We start from the raw sequence: 26,601 nt of genomic DNA, 5'->3' as shown, positions 1-26,601 counted from the left end.
CGACCCCCAGCCCCTCTTGGGTCCCTCCTAGAGGGGGGCATTGGCTGCTCCAGCCCCAAAGGTGCCCAGGGGTCCTGACCCGAGTGTGGCTGCAGGAGCTGGGGCTGGGCAGGGGCACCCACAGCAACAATTCAGGCTGAGCCTTGATCCCCAGAGTGCCAGGCTGGGCCTAAAGAGGTGCCAGTGCAGTGCCAAATTGGGCTGGGGAGGTACCGAACTGGGCTGTGGAGATGCCAGCCCTGTGCCAAACTGGGCTGGGGAGATGCCAAAATGGACTCAGGAGATGCTAGCCCCATGCCAAACTGGGCTGGGGAGGTGCCAGCTCTGTGCCAAACTGGGCTCAGGAGGTGCCAAACTGGGCTGTGGAGATGCCAAACTGGATTCAGGAGATGGGCTGAGGAGATGCCAGCCCTGTGCCAAACTGGACTCAGGAGATACCAGCCCCATGCCAGCCCTGTGCCAAACTGGGCTGTGGAGGTGCCAAACTGGACTCAGGAGATGCCAGCCCCGTGCCAGCCCCGTCACACACACACACACACACACACACAGGTGACAACAGCTTTCTTTGTGTTTTTATCTCAACTCCCCAAACACCAGAGCCCTGTGCCCGCCCAGGAATGTCCTGGAATAGCCTGGAATGTCCTGGAACAGCCTGGGATGGCCTGGAACGACCTGGAATGCCCTTTACACATGGATATAGAAACCTGGTGGGCTGAGGGGGAAGGGCCAGGGCCAGGGCCAAGGCCAGGAACAGAACCAGAACCAGAATCAGAACCAAAACCAGAACCTGGGCCAGGGCCAGGGCCAGGGCCAGGAACAGGAACAGGGCCAGGGCCAGCCCAGGAGCACGGCTGGGACAATCCTTGGAACAGAGTTTGGCCGAGCCCTGGGATCAGAGCTGGGCTGATTCCTCACATCTGAGCCTGGATAAGCCCTGGGACCAGAGCTGGGCCCATTCCCCAGTTCTGAGCTCAGCCAGGCCCTGGGATAAGTTTTCGCTGTTCCCCAGCCCCAAGCTCAGTTTAGGCCATTCCCATCCCCAAGCCCAGACCTGGGCTCAGTTTTGAGTTGTTCCCCAGCCCTGGGTTCAGTTTTAGGCTGTTCCCATCCCCAAGCCCAGCCCCCAGCTGGAATCCAGACCATTCCCATCCCCAAGCCCAGCCCTGGGCTCAGTTTAGGCCATTCCCAACCCCAAGCCCAGCCCTGGGCTCAGTTTAGGCCATTCCCCTGCCCCTGGGCTCAGTTTAGGCCATTCACCTGCCCCTGGGCTCAGTCTGGACCATCCCCATCCCCCTGAGCTCAGTTTGGACCATCCCCCTGAGCTCAGTCTGGACCATCCCATCCCCCTGAGCTCAGTCTGGACCATCCCATCCCCTGGGCTCAGCTCCAGAGCACCCTCCCCAAAGCCCAGCTCAGTTCAGGCCGACAGGTCGCTGTTGTCGAACCTCTCCTGGTCGTAGACCTCGGCCACCACCTTCCTGCCGGCGAACCAGCGGCCGTTGAGCGCCTGGATGGCTTTGTGCGTCTCGGCCGCCATGGAGAACTCCACGAAGATCTTGACGATGATGTCGGCGTCCTCCTCCTCGCCCTGCTTCTCCTGGTAGATGATCACCCTGTTCACCGCCCCGAACTTGCCGCACTCCTCTGTCACCTCCCCCTCCAGGTCGTCGTCGATGTCCTTGGGGTCCACCATGTTCCGCAGCACCATCACCGTCGACTGGGGCAGGGGGAATTATGTTAATTGGCACTTAATTAACGTTAATTAATATTTAATTAGCATTAACATTAATATTTAATCTATATGAGACACAGCACAGCACCAATCAGAGCCAGATCCATGGGCTGGGGCAGGGGGAATCAACGTTAATTGGCACTTAATTAATGTTAATTAACATGGAATTAACATTAATATTTAATCAATGTGAGACACAGCCCAGCACCCATCACAGCCAGATCCATGGGACTATGGACTGGTAGGAGGGATGGGGGGTTAATTAACATTAATTAATATTTATTTAATGTGGGAGAGGACAGAGCCCAGAACCAATCAGAGACAGATCTGTGGGACTACGGACTGAGGAGAAAGGATGGGCGGCTAATTAATATTTAATTAGCATTGAATTAACATTAACATTTACTTAATGTGGTACACAGCCCAGCACCAATCACAGCCAGGTCTGTGGGCTGGGGCAGGGGGGAATTAACGTTAATTGGCACTTAATTAATGTTAATTAACATTTAATTACCATTAACATGGAATGAACATGGAATATTTAATTAATGTGAGACAGCACAGCACCAATCACAGCCAGATCCGTGGGCTGGGGCAGGGGGGTAATTAATATTTAATTAACATTAATTGACATTTAATTAACGTTAATTAACATTTAATTAACATTGAATTAACATTATCATTTAGTTAATGTGAGACACAGCCCAGCACCAATCACAGCCAGATCCATGAACTGGGAGAGTGGGATAATTAATGCTTAATTAATGTTAATTGACATTTAATTAGCATTAATCAACATTTAACTAGCATTAACATTGAATTAACATTAATATTTAATTAATATGAGACACAGCCCAGCACCAATCACAGCCAGATCTGTGGGACCATGGACTGAGGAGAGGGATGGGGGAGTTAATTAATATTTAATCAACATTAATTAATATTTAATTAATGTGAGAGGACACAGCCCAGCACCAATCACAGCCAGCTCTGTGGGACCATGACTGAGGAGAGGGATGGGGAACTTAATTAACATTCAATTAACACACCTGGCACACACCTGTCCTACGCTCTCACCTCCTGCTTTCTCAGCAGTTTCTGCATCACCAGGTGTCACTCAGGTATCACACAGGTGTCACTCAGGTGACACACAGGTGTCACTCAGTATCACACATGTGTCACACACCTGTCCCCCTCTCTCACCTCCTGTTTCCTGAGCACTTTCTGCATCACCATGTGTCACTCAGGTGTCACACACCTGTCCCCCTCTCTCACCTCCTGCTTCCTCAGCAGTTTCTGCATCACCATGTGCCGGGCGCTGCTGCCCGAGATGCTCATGTGCTCCTGCTCGCTCAGCATTTCCGGCCGCTCGGCCTCGGGCAGCGCCTCCTCCTCCTCCTTGTCCTTCTTGGGCTCCACCAGCCCCAGTGCCGGCGGGCTGGCCAGGATGGGGTTAACCACGCCCACCTGCGGGATGGGCACCGGCAGCGGCGGCCGCGCCGGGGTCACACCTGGGGAGAGACAGGGGGATGGTCAGGGTGGGGTCACACCTGGGGGGAGGGGTGGTCAGGGTGGGGTCACACCTGGGGGGAGACAGGGGGATGGTCAGGGTGGGGTCACACCTGGGGAGAGGGGTGGTCAGGGTGGGGTCACACCTGGGGGAGAGGGGGGATGGTCAGGGTGGGGTCACACCTGGGGGGAGGGGTGGTCAGGGTGGGGTCACACCTGGGGAGAGAGGGATGGTCAGGGTGGCGTCACACCTGGGGGAGACAGGGGGATGGTCAGGGTGGGGTCACACCTGGGGAGAGGGATGGTCAGGGTGGGGTCACACCTGGGGAGACAGGCGGGAGATGGTCAGGGTGGGGTCACACCTGGGGGAGAGACAGGGGGGATGGTCAGGGGTGGGGTCACACCTGGGAGAGACAGGGGGGATGGTCAGGGCTGGGGGGAGGGGCAGGGACACCTGGGGGATGGTCAGTGACACCTCATGCCAGGAGGAGGGGACACACCCAGGTGACAGGAGGAGTACCACACCCAGGTGCCAGCAAGAGGAGGGGACACACACAGGGGACAGGATGAAGGGGACACACTCAGGCGCCAGCAGGAGGGGACACACCCAGGACACACCCAGGTGCCAGGAGCAGGGGACATACCCAGGTAACAGGAGGAGACACCTAGGACACACCCAGGACACCCCCAGGTGCCACCCCCAGGTGACAGGAGGAGGGGACACACCCAGGACACCCCCAGGTGCCACCCCCAGGTGTGACAGCAGCAGGACCCACCTGTGATGACCCCTGGTGCCTGTGCAGCCATCACAGCCTGGGGCAGAGCCCCCAGGGGCTGGGCCAGTGTCAGGGCAGGGGACACCAGCCCAGGGGTGGCCAGAGTGCCCAGAACTGCAGCTCCTGCCACGGCCTCCTGGGGACAGGGCACAGGGACAGGGTGAGACTGGGCCAAACTGGGAATTCACACCCCAGGGACCCCCTGGGCATCCCAAACTGGGCAATTCCTACCCTAGGGACCCCCTGGGCATCCCAAACTGGGAATTCCCACTGCCAGGGACCCCCTGGGCATCCCAAACTGGGAATTCCCACTGCCAAGGACCCCCTGGGCATCCCAAACTGGGAATTCCCACCCCAGGACATCCTGGGCATCCCAAACTGGGAATTCCCACCCCAGAGACCCCCTGCAGCCAGGCTGGGTGTCCCACACCTGGGAAATTTGGGAATTCCCAGTGAATTCACCTGAGTGAATTCAGGAGTTCACCTAAGTTGTGCCCGTGCCTCACCTGAGCCTCTCCTGTTTGATCTCCTTGTCTCACCTGAGCCATCCCCATCTCACCTGTTCCATCCATGTCTCACCTGTTCTATCCCCCTCTCATCTGAGCCATGCCCAAACCATCCCCATCTCTCACCTGTTCCATCCCTCTCTCACCTGTCCCACCCCCCATGTCTCACCTGTTCCATCCCCGCTTCCATCCCCCATGTCTCACCTGTTCCCTCCCCATGTCTCACCTGTCCCACCCCCCATGTCTCCCCTGTTCCACCCCCATGTCTCACCTGTTCCCTCCCCATGTCTCACCTGTCCCACCCCCCATGTCTCCCCTGTTCCACCCCCATGTCTCACCTGTTCCCTCCCCATGTCTCACCTGTCCCACCCCCCCCGTCTCCCCCGTTCCCCCCTCTCACCTGAGCCGTGATCTTGGCGGTGGCGGCCGCAGCAGCCACGGCAGCAGCAGGTGGGAGCCCCCCAGGCGTGGCAGGGGTGAGCAGGGGCATGGGGGGGGTGACAGCCTTGCCCACCCGCAGGTACTGCCCCCCCAGGTCGAAGAGGTTCATGGAGGAGACGGCGTCCTGCGAGGACTGCGCCTTCTCGTACTCTGCGGGACAGCAGCTGCTCAGGGCTTGGGATCACCTGCCCTGTCTGCTCACAGCCCTCAGCCGCTCTGCAGTTATTCCTGCCACTCAATGAATCCCCTCAGCAGGGTGGAAAACCCAAACCCAACCCCAACCACAAACCCAACCCAAGAGCAGAGGCCAGTCCCACCAAAATTCCTTCAGCAGGGTGGAAAACCCAAACCCAAACCTGAACCCAAACCTGACCCCAAACCCAAACCTGAACCCAACCCCAAACCTGAACCCAAACCCGAACCCAACCCCAAACCTGAACCCAAACCCGAACCCAACCCCCTAAACCTGAACCCAAACCTGACCCCAAACCCGAACCCGACCCCAAACCCAAACCTGACCCCAAACCCAAACCTGAACCCAAACCCAAACCTGACCCCAAACCGACCCCAAACCCAAACCTGACCCCAAACCCAAATCCAAACCTGAACCCAAACCTGACCCCAAACCTGAACCTGACCCCAAACCCAAACCTGAACCCAAACCTGACCCCAAACCCAAACCCAAACCCAAACCTGAACCCAAACCTCAACCCAAACCCAAACCTGAACCCAAACCCAAACCTGACCCCAAACCCAAACCTGACCCCAAACCCAAACCTGACCCCAAACCCAGCCCCAACCCGACCCCAAACCCAACCCCAAACCCAACCACAGAGCCACTCCCACTGAAATCCCTTCACCAGGGTGGAAAACCCAAACCCAAACCCAAACCTGACTCCAAACCTAAACCCAAACCCAAGAGCAGACGCCAGTCCCACCAAAACTCCTTCAGCAGGGTGGAAAACCCAAACCCAAATCCAACCCCAGGAGCAGAGAACACTCGCACTGAAATCCCTTCACCAGGGTGGAAAATCCAAACCTAAACCCGACCCCAAAGCCAACCCCAACCCCAACCCCACCCTCAAAGCCATCCCAGGAGAGGACACTCCCACTGAAATCCCCTCACCAGGGTGGAAAACCCAAACCCAACCCTAAACCCACCCCAAACCCAGCCCAGGAGCAGAGGCCACTCCCAGCCACTGAAATCCCTTCACCAGGGTGGAAAACCCAGCCCTAAACCCAACCCCAACCCCAACCCAGCCCTAAACCCAACCCCAACCCCAAATCCAAATCCAAATCCAACCCCAACCCCAACCCCAAATCCAAACCCAACCCCAACCCAGCCCCAAACCCACCCCCAAACCTGACCCCAAATCCAAACCCACCCCAGGAGCAGAGGCCACTCCCAGCCACTGAAATCCCTTCACCAGGGTGGAAAACCCAACCCCAACCCCAACCCCAACCCCAACTCCAAACCCAAATCCAATCCAACCCCAAACCAACCCCAACCCCAAATCCAACCCAAACTCAACTCCAACTCCAACCCCAAACTCGACCCCAAATCCAAACCCAACCCCAAACTCAACCCCAAACCCGACCCCAACCCCCCTGCCCTCCCCTCCCCGTACCGATGAAGCCGTAGCCCTTGTGCTTCCCTGTGGTGGGGTCCCGGGCCAGGGTGCAAGATTTGATCTTCCCAAAGGCCTCGAACACGCTCTTGATGTCGTCGTCAGACAGGTCCTGGTGCACCGAGGCCACGTAGATGCGGTTGAAGGCCCGGGCCTCCTCTGCCAGCTGGTCAATGATGGGCTGCGCCTGCCCGATGTTGCTGGGCCTCCCCACCTGTGGGGACAGGCTGGGATGGAGCTGGGGGCTGGGAAGGGGCTGCCATGGGGCTGGGGAGGGGCTGCCATGGGGCTGGGGGAGATGGGAATGGAGCTGGGAGATGCTGGGATGGAGCTGGGCTTGCCTGATGTTACTGGGCCTCCCCACCTGTGGGGAGAGGCTGGGATGGAGCTGGGGGCTGGGGAGGGGCTGCCATGGGGCTGGGGAGGGGCTGCCATGGGGCTGGGGAGGGGCTGCCATGGGGCTGGGAGAGGCTGGGATGGAGCTGGGCTTGCCTGATGTTACTGGGCCTCCCCACCTGTGGGGACAGGATGGGATGGAGCTGGGGGCTGGGGAGGGGCTGGAGAGGGGCTAGGGGGGCTGGGATGGAGCTGGGAGAGGCTGGGATGGAGCTGGGGGCTGGGGAGAGGCTGCCATGGGGCTGGGGGCTGGGGAGGGGCTGGGCCTGCCCGATGTTACTGGGCCACCCCACCTGTGGGGACAGGATGGGATGGGGCTGGGGGAGATGGGGAAGGGGCTGGAGGGCCAGGAGGGGCTCAGGGAGGTGGGGAAGGGTCTGGAGCACCTGGAGAGGTGGGGAAGGGGCTCAGTCTGGAGCAAAGGAGGGGCTCAGGAGGTGGGGAAGGGTCTGAGAGAGGTGGGGAAGGGGCTCAGCCTGCAGCACCTGGAGGGGCTCAGGAGGTGGGGAAGGGGCTCAGCCTGGAGCAAAGGAGGGGCTAAGGGAGGTAGGGAAGGAGCTGAAGCACCTGGAGGGGCTCAGGGAGCTGGGGAAGGGTCTGAGAGAGGCAGGGAAGGGGCTGAAGCACCTGGAGGGGCTCAGGGAGCTGGGGAAGGGGCACTCGGTGCTCTGGGCTGGGACAAGGTGGGAATGGGTCCCAGACTGGACTGGGAGAACTGGGAATGATTTCCCACTGAACAGTTCCATTGTTCTGTGATATGAAGGAGGACCTATATGTATTGCTATATATAAAAATATATATTAAATAAATCTATAAATATAGATATTTATATACGTAACAACAGATATATTTATACAGAGCAGTAAACATATTGCTATATATTGATATATATGTATAAATGCATATATACAGCAAAAAATACATTGCTATATATAGATATATATAAATACATATATAGAATATATTGCTATTTAGTGATATATATGTATATACAGCAATAAATACATATATATATTTATATATATAATGATATATATAGAGCAATAAATACACTGCTTTATATTGATATATAATTACATATATAGAGCAATAAATACATTGCTATATGTTGATATATATAAAGACATTTATACAGCAATAAATACATTGCTATACAGTGATATATATGTAATTATTATATACAGCAATAAATACATTGATATTTAGCGATCTATACATGAATACATATATATAGCAATAAATATATTGCTATATAATGATATATATATAAATACATGTATACAACAATAAATACATTGCTATATATTGATATATAAAAACACATGTACAGCAATAAATATATTGCTACATATTGATATATATATGTATTTAAATATATATTGATTTGTCTTCCAAATAATTAATTGTGTGGGTGAGAAAACCTGAGTGGAGTCCCTGGAGCCCGTGATTCCAGCTGTGATTCCAGCTGTGACCCCCTGCTGGGACTGTGATTCCAATTGTGACCCCAGTGCTCAGACCATGATTCCAGCTGTGACCCCACTGCTCAGACCACGATTCCAGCTGTGACCCCAGAGCTCAGACCACGATTCCAGCTGTGATTCCAGCTGTGCTCCATGCTGCACACATGTTCCAGCAGGGATCCCCTCTGGGCTCCCTCCCCACTCCCTGTTCTGTGGGCAGCATTTCCAGCCATGACCCCGCCATTCCCAGGAAAATGCTCAACCCCAGCAGAATTCTCTTTTTCCCAGGAAATGAGGGTTGGGAATTTTCACCCACCTTGATGTTCCTGCCCCCCAGCATGACCGAGTTCATCTGCTCCAGGGCCAGCTGGGCAGCCTCAGGCACCTCATACTCCACAAAGGCAAAGCCCTGCGGGGGAGGAGAGCCCGCTCAGTGATGCAGCTGTGCCAGTGGCACTGCCAGCTGGGACTGACCCACCCCCCTGGGCATTCCTCACAAACACTTCATCGTGGCAGGAAACCCTGCAGAGCTCCCCACTGATTCTGCAGCCTCTCAGACCCCCAGGTCCCACAGCAAACCCCACTAAGGGGGTGTCAGCACTGCCAGCCCAGCTCCAGGCTGGCTCAAGCAGGGATTTGCTCACTGAAATCTGCCCTGGGAGGTTTGGGGTGCCCATCCCTGCAGGTGTAAGCAATGACTGAATGTGGCACTCTGGGCTCTCTTTTCCAGCCCCAGTGATTCTGTGGCTCCCTGCACTCCACCCCTGGCTCCCAGCACAGCACAGCAGGGAGCTGCAAAACATCCCCCAGAGCTAAAAGGAGCCAGCTCTCCACAGGGATAGAGTTTTTGTTTCTTCCTCTTGTGTTGGGTTGATGTGGCCAGAAATTTGGATTCTGTCCCCATCTGTTAAACCAGGTGTGGCAGTGATTCCTGATCTCCATGGGAGATATCTCCTGCTAATGGGCCATCTTTAAATGTTCTTTACCTTTCCCACAGCCCATCCTCCCTCCAGGAGATATCTCCTGTTAATGGCCAGTGAGTCCCAGGGCATGACTGATAAAATTCCATCATCCCACTGGGAGATGCTCCAGCCAGGGGAGGAGCCAAGCCTTTCCTACCCAGATAAAAACTGACATTTTGGACACCAGAGCAGCCTTTTTCACTGGATTCCAAAGGAAATTCATCATCCCTGGACCTTTGGAGAAAAACTGCTCCTTCTACAGGAGCACTGCTCCAATTAAACCATAATCTGTGTCTTGGGTTGCAATACAGAATGTGACCAAACTTCTGTCACCATAAATTAAACCAGGTGTGGCAGTGACCCTGATCTCCATGGGAGATATCTCCTGTTAATGGGCCATCTTTAAACCAGCTGGGCAATCATCTTTATCTTTCCACAGCCCATCCTCCCTCCAGGAGATATCTCCTGTTAATGGCCAGTGAGTCCCAGGGCATGGCTGATAAAATTCCATCATCCCACTGGGAGATGCTCCAGCCAGGGGAGGAGCCAAGCCTTTCCTACCCAGATAAAAACTGACATTTTGGACACCAAGGAACCTTCTTTCCACTGGATCCCAGAGGAAAGCCAGACCTTTCCACATCATCCCTGGAGCTTCAGAGGAAACTGCACCTTCTCCAGGAGCACTGCTCCAGCTGAACCACATCTGCCACTGCAGGAGGATGCAGCCACCATTGAATGGGACTGTGCCAACACCCTGACTGACTGACGGGTGTCAGCTTGGATTCTGACTCTGGCAGGGTTTGGGATTGTTCTGTGGAATACTGCATTTCTATTTTAATTTTCCTAGCAAAGAACTGTTATTCTTAATTCCCATATCTTTGCCTGAGAGCCCCTTAATTTCAAAATTATAATAATCTGGAGGGAGAGGGTTTGCATTCTCCATTCCAAAGAGAAACTTCTGTCCCGCAAACCAGGACAGCTCTCCTGGCTGCATCTGGACAGCCTGGAAGAGAGGAGGATGTTCCTGGGAATGACAGAACATGGCAAGGTTTGGGTTGTAGGGACCTTAGAGACCATCCAGCCTCACCCTGGGCACTGCCAGGGATCCAGGGGCAGCCACAGATTCTCTCTGGGCACCCTCAGCACCCTCATCCTCACCAGCACCTCATCCAGAATTCTGCAAAGCTGGTTAACAAAATTTTCAGATTTATATTTTATTATTTAACCTGAATTCTTTCAACATTCCAATTAAATTTTAGAAAACCTCCAAACATGCCCCTGAATCAAATCTATGAAAATAATCAGTTAAGCTGTAAACTTAAGATTCCTTTGTTTTCATTTTTATTAGTTCTCTTATTTCAGCAGGTCTCCTATGACCTGATCCTGTGCTGTCTCATAATTTTAGGCATTTTGCAGAGTTCCAAGAAAGTTATCTGAACTTCACTAAAACTCTTCTGAATTGCCAGAAGTATTCCAGCAGCCTGCCCTGCTCAAAGCATCTCTATCCTGAGATAAAAACTTCAGAGGGAACTGAAGCTGCTGAAGGGGACACATGGCTGAAAGGAATGTCCCAAAACACTTCAGCACTGGGCCATCAGCAGCTTTCCAGAATTCCAGCCCTTCCCAAGAGAGATCACCTGCTCTTTGCCACATCCAGGCAACCCCATAAAGGTGTGGGTGGGACAGGACCCCAAACCCCACCCAGTCCTACCCAGCCTGTGATCCAGGCAATCCCATATTGCTTTGGGTGGGACAGGACCCTAAAACTCATCCAGACCCACCCTGTCCCACCCAGTTCCACCTACCCTGAGATCCAGCCAATCCCATACTGGTTTGGGAGGCACAGGACCCTAAATCCCACCCTGTCCCACCTGTGATCCAGCAAATCCCACACTGGTTCGGGTGATCCAGGCTATCCCATAAACGTTTGGGTGGGACAGGACCCTAAAACTGATCCAGTCCCACCCAGCCTGTGACCAGCCAATCCCATATTGGTTTGGGTGGGACAGGACCCCAAACCCCACCCAGCCCCACCAATCCCACATTAATTTGGGTGACCCAGGACCCCAAACCCCACCCAGCCCCACCAATCCCACACTGGTTTTGGTGACCTAGGACCCCAAACCCCACCCAGCCCCACCCACCCTGTGACCCACCAGTCCCACACTGGTTTAGATGATCCAGGACCCAAAACCTCGCCCACTCTCATCTTGTGATCCAGCCAATCCCAATAAAGGTTTGGGTGATCCAGGACCCCAAACCCCACCCAGCCCCACCCACCCTGAGATCCAGCCAATCTCACACTGGTTTAGGTGATCCAGGACCCCAAACCTCGTCCAGCCCCACCAATCCCACATTAATTTGGGTGACCCAGGACCCCAAACCCCACTCTGTCCCACCCTGTGACCCACCAATCTCACATTAATTTGGGTGACCCAGGAGCCCAAACCCTACCCAGCCCCACCAATCCCACACTGGTTTGGCTGACCCAGGACCCCAAACCCCACCCAGCCCCACCAATCCCACACTGGTTTGGGTGGGACAGGACCCCAAAGCCCACCCAGCCCCACCCTGTGACCCAGCCAATCCCACACTGGTTTGGGTGACCCAGGACCCCAAAGCCCACCCAGCCCCACCAATCCCACACTGGTTTGGGTGGGACAGGACCCCAAAGCCCACCCAGCCCCACCAATCCCACACAGGTTTGGGTGTCCCCAAAGCCCACCCAGCCCCACCTTGTGCTTCATGGTGACAGAGTCCCAGGACATGTCGATGCTCTTGATGGGCCCGAAGGGGGCGAAGGCCTGCCGGATGGTGTCCTCGCCCAGCTCGTAGTAGATGGAGCCCACGTAGACCCGGCACATGATGGCGAGCGCGCGCTGCCTCTGGGCCGCCATCTGTGGGAGACACGGACCGCGGGCTCAGCCCGACCCGGGGCTCCTGCTGCTGCCCTCCCCAGCCAGCCTGCCACGGCCTGGCACAGACTGGCACAGGTCTGGCTCGGCCTGGCATGGCCTGGCACAGCCCTGGTACAGCCCCAGCCAGCCTGGCACGGCCTGGCACAGACTGGCACAAGTCTGGCTCAGCCTGGCACAGCCTGGCATGGCTCTGGCACAGCCCTGGCTCAGCCCTGGCTCAGCCTGGCATGGTTCTGGCTCAGCCTGGCACAGTTCTGGCACAGACTGGCACAGCCTGGAATGGCCTGGCATGGTTCTGGCTCAGCCTGGCACAGCTATGGCACAGCCTGGCACGGCTCTGGCACTGCCCTGGCACGGCCTGGCACAGTTCTGGCACAGCTCTGGCACAGGGAGGTCCCTGCTGGCTGCTCATCCCGGATAAACCCGGCTCGTGCCCCAGGCTGAGCTCATCTCCAGCCAGGAGGGACTCCCCTGGCTTAGGGCAGCCAAGGGCTGGGCTGGGGCACGCTGAGAATCCCTCCCGCTCCCCCCCGAGCACGGATCCAGCTCTGGGCGCTCCCACCCCCGCCCCGAGGAGCTGAAACTGGGAATACTGGGAATACTGGGAGCCTCCCCCCGCTCCCCGTGGCGCCAGAGCCTCCCCCCAGAACTGGGCACATGGCTGAAAGGAATGTCCCAAAACACCTCAGCACTGGGGCATCAGCAGCTTTCCAGAATTCCAGCCCTTCCCAGAAGAGATCACCTGCTCTTTGCCACATCCAGGCAACCCCGTAAAGGTGTGGGTGGGACAGGACCCTAAAAATCCCACCCAGCCCCACCCTGTGATCCAGGCAACTCCACAAAGGTGTGGGTGGGACAGGACCCTAAATCCCACCCTGTGATCCAGGCAATTCCATAAAGGTTTGGGTGGGACCCTAAATCCCACCCAGTCCCACCCACCTGTGATCCAGGCAATCCCATAAAGGTTTGGGTGGGACATGACCCTAAAAATCCCACCCAGCCCACCCAGTGATCCAGGCAATCCTATAAAGGTTTGGGTGGAAGAAGACCCCACTTCCCACCCTGTGATCCAGGCAATCCTGGACTGCCCAGAGCTCAGGTTCCAGATCCAGAACTGCCCAGAGCTCAGCAGCAAAGCCAGAATCGCTGCCAGGCCCAGCAGGGCCAGCAGCCATCCCGGCACTGGTGGCACTGGGCTGTACTGGTGCAGCCCCAGCCACGGCACAGGGGCTCTGCTGTGCCCTAGGCCTGCCTGGAAAGCTGCTCTGAGCCAAACCCAGCCATTCCTCCCAGCAGGCATCCCAAAAACAGCACGGGGTGGCCCTGGGGTCTGTCACCCCCTGCAGATGGGGGGGCTCTGCAGGAGTCACTGCCTGCACTGGGGGGACACACCTGGGGCAGAGAGGGACACACCTGGGGCAGGGGGGACACACCTGGGGCAGAGAGGGACACACCTGGGGCAGAGAGGGACACACCTGGGGCAGAGAGGGACACACCTGGGGCAGAGAGGGACACACCTGGGGCAGGGGGGACACACCTGGGGCAGGGGGAGGCTGGTGCAGAGCAGCAGGTGATGCCTCTGGCCCTGCCCAGCACTACAGCAGGGAGCTCTGAGCACTCCCAGGGCCCAGGGAAAGCACTCAGGGCCTGCAGCAGAGCATTTTTGGGGGGCCCTGAGGAGCTCTGCCATGCCTGGGGTACAGGGAGAGCACTCAGAGCCTTCTCAAGGCAGATTTTTGGGGCGCCCTAATGAGCCCTGCCATGCCTGGACCTTCTCAAGGATGATTTTTGGTGTGCCCTGAGGAGCTCTGCCATGCCTAGGGGCCCCTGGGGCACAGGGAGAGCACTCAGGGTTTTCTCAAGGCTGATTTTTGGGGTGCCCCAGGGAGCTCTGCCATGCCTGGGGTACAGGGAAAGCACTCAGAGCCTTCTCAAGGCTGATTTTTGGGGTGACCTAATGAGCCCTGCCATGCCTGGGGTGCAGGGAGAGCACACAGAGCCTCCTCAAGTCTGATTTTTGGGGTGCCCCAGGGAGCTCTGTCATGCCTGGGGACCCCTGGGGCACAGGGAAAGCACTCAGAGACTTTTCAAATCTGATTTTTGGGGTGCCCTAATGAGCCCTGCCATGCCTGGGACCCCTGGGGCACAGGGAAAGCACTCAAGACCTTCTCAAAGCTGATTTTTGGGGTGAGATCAAACCCCCAACTGCTGTCCCTGAGGTGACACCCAGTCCCAAATGTTGCCCCTGAGGTGACATTAAGCCCTAATTGCTGTTCCTGACTTCCATCCAGCTGCAGACTCTGCCCCTAAAGTGACATTCAGTCCCAAACGTTGCTCCTGAGGTGACATTAAACCCCAACTGCTGCACCTCAGGTGACACTAAACTTCAACTGCTGCTCCTGAGGTGACATTCAGCCCCAAATGCCACTGCTGAGGTGGCACTAAAGCCCAAGTGCCAATGCTGAGGTGGCACTAAAGCCCAAGTGCCACTGCTGAGGTGGCACTAAAGCCCAAGTGCCACTGCTGAGGTGACCCTTGCCCTGCCACAGGAGACCTGGGGGACTGAGGAGGAGCTGGGATCCTCAGACAGCAGAATTCCTTCCTGGAAAGGGAGCCCAGGGGGTGTCCCCATCCCTGGAGGAGCCCAGGGACACCCAGAGTCCTGGAGACAATGTGGGGATCAGGCACAGGGTGAAACTCTGTGACCCCAGGACTTTGGAACTGCAGGAAGCAGAGCTGGGATGAGGCCAGCACAGGCTGGACACAGGAAATCTCAGTGCTCTGAACAACCCCAGGCTGATTTCAGTGACCCTGAACCTCCTCCTGCCAGCACATCTCACTGCTCCAGGCTGATTTCAGTGACCCTGATCCTCCTCCTGCCAGCACATCTCACTGCTCCAGGCTGATTTCAGTGACCCTGATCCTCCTCCTGCCAGCACATCTCACTGCTCCAGGCTGATTTCAGTGACCCTGAGCTCCTCCTGCCAGCACATCTCACTGCTCCAGGCTGATTTCAGTGACCCTGAGCTCCTCCTGCCAGCACATCTCACTGCTCCAGGCTGATTTCAGTGACTCTGATCCTCCTGCCAGCACATCTCACTGCTCCAGGCTGATTTCAGTGACCCTGATCCTCCTGCCAGCACATCTCACTGCTCCAGGCTGGTTTCAGTGACCCTGATCCTCCTGCCAGCACATCTCACTGCTCCAGGCTGATTTCAGTGACTCTGATCCTCCTGCCAGCACATCTCACTGCTCCAGGCTGATTTCAGTGACTCTGATCCTCCTGCCAGCACATCTCACTGCTCCAGGCTGGTTTCAGTGACCCTGATCCTCCTGCCAGCACATCTCACTGCTCCAGGCTGATTTCAGTGACCCTGATCCTCCTCCTGCCTGCACATCTCACTGCTCCAGGCTGATTTCAGTCACCCTGATCCTCCTCCTGCCAGCACATCTCACTGCTCCAGGCTGATTTCAGTGATCCTGATCCTCCTGCCAGCACATCTCACTGCTCCAGGCTGATTTCAGTGACCCTGAGCTCCTCCTGCCAGCACATCTCACTGCTCCAGGCTGATTTCAGTGATCCTGATCCTCCTGCCAGCACATCTCACTGCTCCAGGCTGATTTCAGTGACCCTGATCCTCTTGCCAGCACATCTCACTGCTCCAGGCTGATTTCAGTGACCCTGATCCTCCTCCTGCCTGCACATCTCACTGCTCCAGGCTGATTTCAGTGATCCTGATCCTCCTGCCAGCACATCTCACTGCTCCAGGCTGATTTCAGTGACCCTGATCCTCCTGCCAGCACATCTCACTGCTCCAGGCTGATTTCAGTGACCCTGATCCTCCTGCCAGCACATCTCACTGCTCCAGGCTGATTTCAGTGACTCTGATCCTCCTCCTGCCAGCACATCTCACTGCCCCAGGCTGATTTCAGTGACCCTGAGCTCCTCCTGCCAGCACATCTCACTGCTCCAGGCTGATTTCAGTGACTCTGATCCTCCTGCCAGCACATCTCACTGCCCCAGGCTGATTTCAGTGACCCTGATCCTCCTGCCAGCACATCTCACTGCTCCAGGCTGATTTCAGTGACCCTGATCCTCCTGCTGCTCCTGTTCCATGGAACAGCCTGAGGCAGGAGCTGCCCCCACTGTTGCTGCCAGTGCTGCCCTGAAGGGATTTGGGGGTGGTTTCACAGCCCAAGCCCCACCTTGGGGTGCTGCTGTACCCAAAGCAGGTGATGCACAGCCCAGAGGTGACACAGTGACCCCAGGGGTGGAGGAGGGACAATGTCACACTGGGACACCTGCAGGGAGGATGAGCCAGAGCTCAGGGAGTCCAGGCTGTGCTGCCCCCACAGAGGAACAGGAGAAGAGCTGGACAGGGGCTGATCTGTGCACTGCAGAGGGAATCTGGGGTGAAGCACCTGCCAGGACGGGGATCCCTGACTGCTCTGAACTGCTCCAGGCTGCTGCTCCTGGGCTGGACTCCTGAGGGAGGAATGGCTGAGGCAAAGGGGTCACAGCCCTGTGCCCTGGGGGTCACCAACCAGCACAACCCTCCTGTGCCCAGCTGGGGACAACGAGCCCAGGCCAACTTAGGGCAAACTGCTGGAGCTGCAGCAGCTCCAGGGATGGGGGCAGCTCCTGGGCATCCACAGCCAGGAGGCTGCTCTGCTCCTTTCCAAACTTCCCCTGCCCCACAGCCCCACTGTGGCTCCCCAGTGCCATGGGGAGCTCACTGCAGTGCCCCTCTCCCTGCAGTTCATCCTCTGTGTTTTACAGCAGCACAGATCTCCTGTTCCAGGTCCTGCATTCTGCTCCTGAGTGACATCAGACCCCAGCTGTGCTCCTGAGTGACATCAAACCCAACTGCTGCTCCTGAGTGACATCAAACCCAAATTGCTGCTCCTGAGTGACATCAAACCCAAATTGCTGCTCCTGAGTGACATCAGACCCCAGCTGTGCTCCTGAGTGACATCAGACCCCAGCTGTGCTCCTGAGGTGACATCAAACCCAACTGTGCTCCTGAGTGACATCAAACCCAAACTGCTGCTCCTGAGGTGACATCAAACCCAAACTGCTGCTCCTGAGGTGACATTAAACCCAAACTGCTGCTCCTGAGGTGACATCAAACCCAAATTGCTGCTCCTGAGGTGACATCAGACCCCAGCTGTGCTCCTGAGGTGACATCAAACCCAAATTGCTGCTCCTGAGGTGACATCAGACCCCAGCTGCTGCTCCTGAGGTGACATTAAACCCAAACTGCTGCTCCTGATGTGACATTAAGCCCAAAGTGCTGCCCCTGAGGTGATATCAGAAGACAGAGCTGTTCACCAAAGTGCAGATTATTCCAAGTGAGCCCTTGGGTGCAGAGAGCAGCCACAGGAGGCACTTCTAGCACAAGGAGGGGATGGGTCATGCCAAGCCCCAGCTCTCTGTGGCCTCAGAGAAGGGGCACAAAGGCTGGCACGAGTTCTCTGCTGGGCTCTGTCCCTCGCTCTGCTGCACTCAGGAGGTGCCAGGCTGCCCAGCACAGGCCCTGGGCTGGGCTCCAGCAGCTGTGCCAGCCTCCAGCACCCCAGCCCTCCCCAGCCCTGGCTGCTGGGAGGGAAGGGAGGCTCCAGCAGACATCACCCCTCTGTCAGTTACCTTGGCCGTTAGTTTGAGGCTGTGGGAACCTCAGAACTGCAGCATCCCTAGAAATTGCAGCTGCCACCATTTCTGACGGGTGTGTTCACAACTGCTGGAAATCTAAAGAGCTGTGAGTGTGCCCCTGGGTGGCAGACTGCCCAGCCTGGGGTCTTCTCGGGGCAGGGCCAGCTGTCTCTGCTGCGGGGCGTGTCCAGGGCACCGAGGACACAGACTGGCACCACTAGCAAGGTCCCCACGCTAGGCCCTGCCTAACACAATGCCCCAGAAGAAGTGAATATGTCTATTGACCGATTGTAAAGGTGAGAGAGGATCTCCAAAGCCCATTGTCACTGCTGCCATCTGAAAGACAGTAAAGACAGAGTTCAGTCTGTTGGAGCTGAGCATACTGTGGCTGTTTGTTTGTACAAACTCAAGCAGAGCCGTGGCCTCTCCGTGCTGGGCCTGGCACTGAGTGGCTGCCGAGTCCTGGGGCTGCCAGGAGCTGCCACGGGCCAGGCTGGGCTCCTGCTGCTGCCCTGGGGAGCAGGCTGGGCTCCCAGGGGGCTCAGGGTGACAGTGACCTCTCTGAGTGCTGCTTCACCCCCAGCATTTGTTTTATTAAAGGAGCCCCTGAGACCTGAGCAGACCCTCAGAACCAGGCACAGCCCCAGCCTCAGCACATCCACAGGGGTTCCTCAGGCAAAGCCCTTGCGTGGGGTTCCAAGGAAGGCACTGAGATGTTCCAGAAAGCTCTGAAGGAGGGGAGGGCACAGCCCAGTGAAGGGCTCTCCCAGGGCAGAACCTGTCCCAAATTGAGCACCTGGGTGCAGGGGAGGGCAGGGGGGCAGCACTGGGACGTGGGGACCCTCCCCCAGGCGCAGGACAGCGTTTCCAGGACCCCTCCTGCCTCCAGCACCTCACACACGGCCCAGAAGCAAAAACCAAAAAACCCACGGCACAAAGTCTTTGGCTTCTCAAATCTCAGCAAGGGACGTGCAACAGGCCAGGAGTTTGTGAGCATTTCCTGTGGGAACTGCAGAGATCTGAGGGCAGTGTGAGAGAGAGCCAGGAGCCTGGGGCAGCTGCAGGCTCAGGGCTGTGCTCTGCTTCCCAGGGCCCCCACACCTGCACGAGGGGAGCAGCAGGAGGGGCAGCAGGGGCTCTCACCTGCAGGTTGGTGAGCTGCTGCTGCTGGTGGGCGATGGTTTGCTTCACCAGCACGCTCTTGATGCTCTGCTCCATGGCATACTTCTTGGCCTGGAGGGGAAAAGCAAAAACAGGAGCTGAAGGGGCAGGGCAGCACCCAGGGGCAGGGAAGGAGCGCTGGACCTGCAGCAGGGAGCCAGAACATTCCAGAATCCTTCCTGGGCAATGCCCAGAAATCCAGAACATTCCAGAATTCATCCTGGGCACTGCCCACAGCTCCAGAACATTCCAGAATCCATCCTGGGCACTGCCCTGAAATCCAGAACATTCCAGAATCCTTCCTGGGCACTGCCCTGAAATCCAGAACATTCCAGAATCCATCCCTGGGCACTGCCCACAGCTCCAGAACATTCCAGAATCCTTCCTGGGCAATGCCCAGAAATCCAGAACATTCCAGAATCCATCCCTGGGCACTACCCAGAAATCCAGAACATTCCAGAATCCTTCCTGGGCACTGCCCAGAAATCCAGAACATTCCAGAATCCTTCCTGGGCAATGCCCAGAAATCCAGAACATTCCAGAATCCATCCCTGGGCACTGCCCTGAAATCCAGAACATTCCAGAATCCTTCCTGGGCACTGCCCTGAAATCCAGACCATTCCAGAATACATCCCTGGGCACTGCCCACAGCTCCAGAACATTCCAGAATCCTTCCTGGGCAATGCCCAGAAATCCAGAACATTCCAGAATCTATCTCTGGGCACAGCCCACAGCTCCAGAACATTCCAGAATCCATCCCTGGGCACTGCCCACAGCTCCAGAACATTCCAGAATCCATCCCTGGGCACTGCCCAGAAATCCAGAACATTCTGTGTCCATCCCTGGGCACTGCCCAGAAATCCAGAACATTCCAAAATCCATCCCTGGGCACTGCCCTGAAATCCAGAACATTCCAGAATCCATCCCTGGGCACTGCCCAGAAATCCAGAACATTCTGTGTCCATCCCTGGGACTGGAACTGCAGCACAGGGATCCCAGTGCAAAAACTGGAAACCCATACAAATCAAAGCAGGCTGTTGCTGGCCAGGTGTGGGGGGTGTTTGTTGGTTGGATGGTGGCTGGACAGACTCAGGAACTCTCTGTTTTCTGTTCTTCAGGTTTGTAGTTTTATTATGAGGGTGTGAGTGTAAGAGAGAGTGTAGAGCATGGAGAGTAAATAGATTATAAGGGGTAAGAGAGGTAAGAGTGTAAGAGAGAAATTTCCCATTTACAATACAATAATTATCCTTCTATGATGAATATTCTAATTTCCAATAACCAATCTAACACAATATACTAATTTCCTAATATTTGCATGCAACCTATAGGAACCACTAAATGACCATGTTTTCTGGCTTTCTTATCTGTAACCCTTATCTTCAGACCTTTCCTGCCAGGTTTGGGACAGAATATCTGTTGGGTCTTTGGTATTTGTGAAGGTTTGAGGCCTCTTCCTTTGTTTGGATGATGCCAAATGCCACAAATACCAAAGAACCAACAGACATCTTGTTCCAAGTATGGCAGGAGAGCTTTAGAGATAAGGTTTAGAGATAAGAAAGCCATAAAACATGGTAATTCAGTGATTCCTATAGGTTGCAACTATTAGAAAATTAGTATGTTGTAGCAGATTGGTTAATGGAAATTAGAATTTTCAACACAGAAGAATATTTATTGTATTGTAAACTCTATTCTCTCTTATCCTCTCTACTCTCTGTGCTCTATTCTCTCTACTCTCATTCCGTCTTACACTCTCTCCCTCACATACCCACACCCTAAAAACAAACTACAAACTTCAAGCCCAGAATAGAGAGAGCTCCTGAGTTTGTCCTGACATGCCCCTGACAATAATCCCCACTCACTCTCCAGGGAATCTGTGTTCACCCACTGATGCTGATTCCACAGGTCACATTTGTTCTGTGGTTCCTGTGCCTTGTCCCCCTGTCACCATCCCTGCAGGAACTCATCCTGCCCAGCTTGTGCCTTTTCATTCATCTCTTCTCAGGGCTGATCACTGAGATGGCAAAGATGGTGGGCTCAGATCTGCAGGACTCTGGACACTGCTGGCACATTTTTGTCAGGCCTTTTTTTTTTCAAGTTCTAAGTTTTTTTCTCCATGAAACTTTCTCAGCCTCAGCTAGGGTTTCTCCCAAGCTAGAGGCCCTTTCTCTACTGTAAACACAAGAGAAAGAAACAGAAATAAACACCTGCAAGGTCCATGGGAAAGCCAGAGAGGGAGAAGGTGTCTCCAATAATCTGTTTGTATTTTGTTTTGCATCAACTGCCTTATCTAAAGCAACGGCTTCCTTCAATAAATTGCTCTTTCCTGCACCAAGCAAGAGTGTCTTGCAACATAAGAGCACCACAAGTTTTTTGGACAGTGAGTATCTCCCATCAGCACCCACAGATGTTGTGCACTGACAGTCTCAGGGGAAAACACTCAAATTCACTCAGAGGTTTGACTGATTTGGGGTGGATGTAACAGTGATTTATCCTTCTGCCTGCCCTCCCAATGGCCCCTCTTGGCCAGGCCATTGCAGGTTTGGGGGTACAGCACAGAGCTTTGTGAGTCAGAGGCTGTGCTGACCAAAAATATACAATATACAAAAATATACAGTTCAACCCTGAAAAATCTCTGGGGTGGGATGTGTTGGCAGCCTGGGGTGTGCTCATTGAGCCAAATTTCTGGGGCTGCTCACTGAGCCAAATTTCTGGGGGTGCTCACTGAGCCAAATTTCTGGGGCTGCTCACTGAGCCAAATTTCTGGGGGTGCTCACTGAGCCAAATTTCTGGGGGTGCTCACTGAGATGAATTTCTGGGGGTGCTCATTGAGATGAATTTCTGGGGGTGCTCATTGAGCCAAATTTCTGGATGTGCTCATTGAGCCAAATTTCTGGGGGTGCTCATTGAGCCAAATTTCTGGGGGTGCTCACTGAGCCTTTCCCAGGATGATACTTCCTGGCAAACAGAAAGGGATTAATAAAGAGAGATTAACACCTGGTGCTGACTGAGAAACAGTGACAGGAGATGTTTTCTCCTATTGTCCAATCAATTACTGTCCTGTTTGTGAACCACTCTGTAAATATGGTTTGGGTTTTTAATAAAGTGCTTCTTTAGATTCTCTTGATTAAGAAGTTGTTTGTGGTTATTACATGAGACTCTCCACATATAGTGACCAACCCTGGGCACCAGGGCACTGCCACAGCTCCAGAACATTCCAAAATCCATCCCAGGGCACTGCCACAGCTCCAGAACATTCTGTGTCCATCCCTGGGCACTGCCACAGCTCCAGAACATTCCAAAATCCATCCCTGGGCACTGCCCACAGCTCCAGAACATTCCAAAACCATCCCAGGGCACTGCCACAGCTCCAGAACATTCTGTGTCCATCCCTGGGCACTGCCACAGCTCCAGAACATTCCAGAGTCCATCCCTGGGCACTGCCCACAGCTCCAGAACATTCTGTGTCCATCCCTGGGCACTGCCCACAGCTCCAGAACATTCTGTGTCCATCCCAGGGCACTGCCACAGCTCCAGAACATTCTGTGTCCATCCCAGGGCACTGCCACAGCTCCAGAACATTCTGTGTCCATCCCTGAGCACTGCCACAGCTCCAGAACATTCTGTGTCCATCCCTGGGCACTGCCACAGCTCCAGAACATTCTGTGTCCATCCCTGAGCATTCCCCTCTCCACACTCCCCCCAGCCCCTTACCTGAGGGATGGCTTGGGCCACGGCCTCCTCCAGTCCTCTCCTCTCAGAGAGCATCTGCACAGCCAGGGGTACAGCAGGGGAGGGGCTGCACCCCCATGGCCCCCCTGGGCTGGGCTCTGCCCCTCAGCACACCCAGCCTGCTCTGGATGTGTTCCCAAAATGCACCAGCTCACCCTGGCCCTGCTCCTCAATCCCAGTTCATTCCCTCAATCCCAGTTCATTCCCTCAATCCCAGTTCACTCCTGGCTCTGCTCCCCAAATCCCAGCTCACCCTGGCTCTGATCACTCAATTCCAGCTCATTTCCTCAGTCCCAGTTCACTCCTGGCTCTGATCCCTCAATCCCATTTCATTCCACCAATCCCAATTCATTCCATCAATCCCAGTCCATTCCCTCAGTCCCACACCCCAGCTCACCATTCCCACCTGAATTAGTTCCCATCTTTCTGAACTGATTGATGTTTAATTAAACCCACTCTGACCCACCCCAGCCATTCCCCACATGCTCCCCAAAGTGCCCCCGAGCTCTGACCCAAACCAGCTCATTCCTGGGACCCTCCACAGATCCCAGAGATCTGGTGCTGAGCCCCACCAGTGCCAGGGGCTCACTAAAACACCACCACCACCAACCAGCCCCAACAGGCAATTGCAGCTGATTAAAAAGGAGTTTTACTCACTTTCTGCAGAGCTTCCTGCTGCTCTGGGGTGAGAGGGGGCAGCCCCAGCTTGGCTGCTGTGCTTTGCCCGTTCTCCATCTTGATGGACTCCGTGCCCTGAGGAGACAGAGAGTGCTCAGCAAAACTCTGGGACCTGTCTGCTCCTTCCCAGAGCACTCCATGGAACCCCAAAACCCTCCCCAAACCCAGCTGTGTGCCAGAACAGCAGCTCCTGCTCCCCTGGCTGTGGGAAGAGCCATCCCAGCAGCTGCACAGACCCAGGGATGTGCTGGGCACTGCCAGAGCTCTGCAGCCACGGTTTCTGTGAGCAGTCAGAGCAGCCCCAACCCCTGCTCCATCATCTCCATCCCCTCAGCAGACCCACTGCCCAGTGTCCCCATCATGGTCCCTGCACTGGGGTCACAGCGGGAATCCCAGTCCCTGCACTGGGATCACTGTGCTGGGGTCAGTCCCAGTTCAATCACTGGGATCCACTGTCCCTGCACTGGGATCACAGCTGGAGTCAATCCCAGTTCCAGCTCTGGGATCCATGGTCCCTGCACTGGGATCACTGTGCTGGAGTCAATCCCAGTTCCAGCACTGGGATCCACTGTCCCTGCACTGGGATCACTGTGCTGGAGTCAATCCCAGTTCCAGCACTGGGATCCACGGTCCCCGCACTGGGATCACTGTGCTGGAGTCAATCCCAGTTCAATCACTGGGATCCATGGTCCCTGCACTGGGATCACTGTGCTGGGGTCAATCCCAGTTCAATCACTGGGATCCATGGCCCCCGCACTGGGATCACTGTGCTGGAGTCAATCCCAGTTCAATCACTGGGATCCACTGTCCCTGCACTGGGATCACTGTGCTGGGGTCAATCCCAGTTCCAGCTCTGGGATCCATGGTCCCTGCACTGGGATCACTGTGCTGGGGTCAATCCCAGTTCAATCACTGGGATCCACTGTCCCTGCACTGGGATCACTGTGCTGGGGTCAATCCCAGTTCCAGCTCTGGGATCCATGGTCCCTGCACTGGGATCACTGTGCTGGGGTCAATCCCAGTTCAATCACTGGGATCCATGGTCCCTGCACTGGAATCACTGTGCTCCAGTCCCAGTCCCAGCACTGGAATCCCAGCTGCAGTCCCAGTCCCAGCTCTGGGATCACTGTGCTCCAGTCCCAGTTTCAGCACTGGAATCCCCGTCCCAGCACTGGGATCACTGTGCTGGGGTCAGTCCCATTCCCAGCACTGGGATCCCAGCTCCAGTCCCAGTCCCAGCACTGGGATCCCTGTGCTCCAGTCCCAGTCCCAGCACTGGGATCCCAGCTCCAGTCCCAGTCCCAGCACTGGGATCCCAGCTCCAGTCCCAGTCCCAGCACTGGGATCCCTGTGCTGCAATTCTCCTCCCACTGCTCCCTCCCAGCCCTGCTCACCCAGGTTCTCACTCTAAAACCTCCTCTGGAACTTTCCCCAGTCCCAGAATGATGGAATGCTTTGGAAGCTCAGGCAGTGCCCCCCTGCCATGGCAGGGACACTCCCACTGTCCCAGCTGCCCCCAGCCCTGCCCAGCCTGGCCTGGGGCACTGCCAGGGACCCAGGGGCTGCTCTGGCACCTGTGCCAGCCCTGCCCACCCTGCCAGGGAAGGGCTCCTGCCCAAAATCCACCTGGCCTGCCTGAGGCACTGGGAGCCATCCCCTGCTCTGCAGTCCCACTCCAGCTTTGTAGGGCTGGCAGTCCAGCACAGCGATCCCAGTGCTGGGACTGGGACTGGAGCACAGTGATCCCAGTGCTGGGACTGGGATTCCAGTGCTGGGACTGGGACTGGAGCACATTGATCCCAGTGCTGGGACTGGGATTCCAGTGCTGGAACTGGGACTGGAGCACAGGGATCCCAGTGCTGGGACTGGGACTGGAGCACAGTGATCCCAGTGCTGGGACTGGGATTCCAGTGCTGGGACTGGGACCTGGAGCACAGGGATCCCAGTGCTGGGACTGGGACTGGAGCACAGGGATCCCAGTGCTGGGACTGGGACCGCAGCACAGGGATCCCAGGGCTGGGACTGGGACTGGAGCACAGGGATCCCAGTGCTGGGACTGGGACTGGAGCACAGCGATCCCAGTGCTGGGACTGGGACTGGAGCACTGGGATCCCAGTGCTGGGACTGGGACTGGAGCACTGGGATCCCAGTGCTGGGACTGGGACTGGAGCACTGGGATCCATCCCACTGCCCAGACCATGATTCCAGCTGTGACCCCAATTACTCAGACCATGATTCCAGTTGTGGCCCCACTGCTCAGACCATGATTCCAGCTGTGCTTCCAGCTGTGACCCCAATTACTCAGACCATGAGCCACCCAGCTGGGATGTGGGAATGCAGAATGGAGTGCAGGGTGCAGAGAGCCCAAAGATTGCCAGGAGTCAGGAGAGAGCAAAGGAAAATTCCCAAAGATGTGGGAAGGAGCCCAAGAAATGAGGAGCTGAACAGGGAGCAGGATCCCAGCAGGACCAACATCCCAGGCTGCAGAGATCCCTGCAGCAAGGGCCCCAGACTGGAGCAGCCCCAACAGGTGATGCCAGAGCCACCAAAACTCCAGGAACCAGCCAGGATGAGACACTCCCTGAGAATCACACCTGGATGAGCCCCAACAGGTGATCCCAGAGCCACCAAAACTCCAGGAACCATCCAGGATCAGACATTCCCTGAGAATCACACCTGGAGCAGCCCCTACAGGTGATCCCAGAGCCAGCACCAACAGCAGGAACCATCCAGGATCAGACATTCCCTGAGAATCACACCTGGAGCAGCCCCTACAGGTGATCCCAGAGCCAGCACCAACAGCAGGAACCATCCAGGATCAGACATTCCCTGAGAATCACACCTGGAGCAGCCCCTACAGGTGATCCCAGAGCCAGCACCAACAGCAGGAACCATCCAGGATCAGATGGGAGCACCTGAGAATCCCACACACATCCCTGGGACCCCACACCTGGAGCAGCCCCAACAGGTGATGCCAGAGCCACCAATAACACAGGAACCAGCCAGGAATGGACAGGTACCCTGAGAATCACACCTGGAACAGCCTGAACAG

The 26,601-nt window shown here is 55.8% G+C and overlaps 1 protein-coding gene across 3 annotated transcripts in view; it reads right to left on the bottom strand.

Annotated features, from left to right (window-relative positions):
- Positions 1–550: 550 nt before the first annotated feature.
- PUF60 (poly(U) binding splicing factor 60) overlaps positions 551–26,601 on the bottom strand; it is a 30,989-nt gene continuing 4,938 nt past the window's right edge. Inside the window, exons 2-12 of one of the 3 annotated variants that reach the window (XR_008839957.1) lie at positions 23,529–23,624; positions 19,125–19,214; positions 18,267–18,317; positions 12,146–12,307; positions 8,765–8,857; positions 6,593–6,806; positions 4,924–5,114; positions 4,018–4,153; positions 3,008–3,243; positions 1,258–1,717; positions 551–1,227 (exon numbers count right to left, since the gene is read on the bottom strand). Coding sequence is in view for 2 of the 3 variants with exons in the window: in XM_056485814.1 (XP_056341789.1) it covers positions 1,418–1,717; positions 3,008–3,243; positions 4,018–4,153; positions 4,924–5,114; positions 6,593–6,806; positions 8,765–8,857; positions 12,146–12,307; positions 18,267–18,317; positions 19,125–19,214; positions 23,529–23,624 (1,569 nt within the window). In the remaining variant the exon portion in view is untranslated. Of the gene's footprint in view, positions 1,718–3,007; positions 3,244–4,017; positions 4,154–4,923; positions 5,115–6,592; positions 6,807–8,764; positions 8,858–12,145; positions 12,308–18,266; positions 18,318–19,124; positions 19,215–23,528; positions 23,625–26,601 lie in introns of all 3 variants that reach the window. The other 2 variants (XM_056485814.1, XM_056485813.1) reach the window with 2 other exon arrangements.

Source organism: Oenanthe melanoleuca, chromosome 2 (genome assembly GCF_029582105.1).
Source record: "Oenanthe melanoleuca isolate GR-GAL-2019-014 chromosome 2, OMel1.0, whole genome shotgun sequence".
Classification (NCBI taxonomy): Eukaryota; Metazoa; Chordata; class Aves; order Passeriformes; family Muscicapidae; genus Oenanthe; species Oenanthe melanoleuca.
This window is presented reverse-complemented; position numbering and strand designations above follow the sequence as displayed.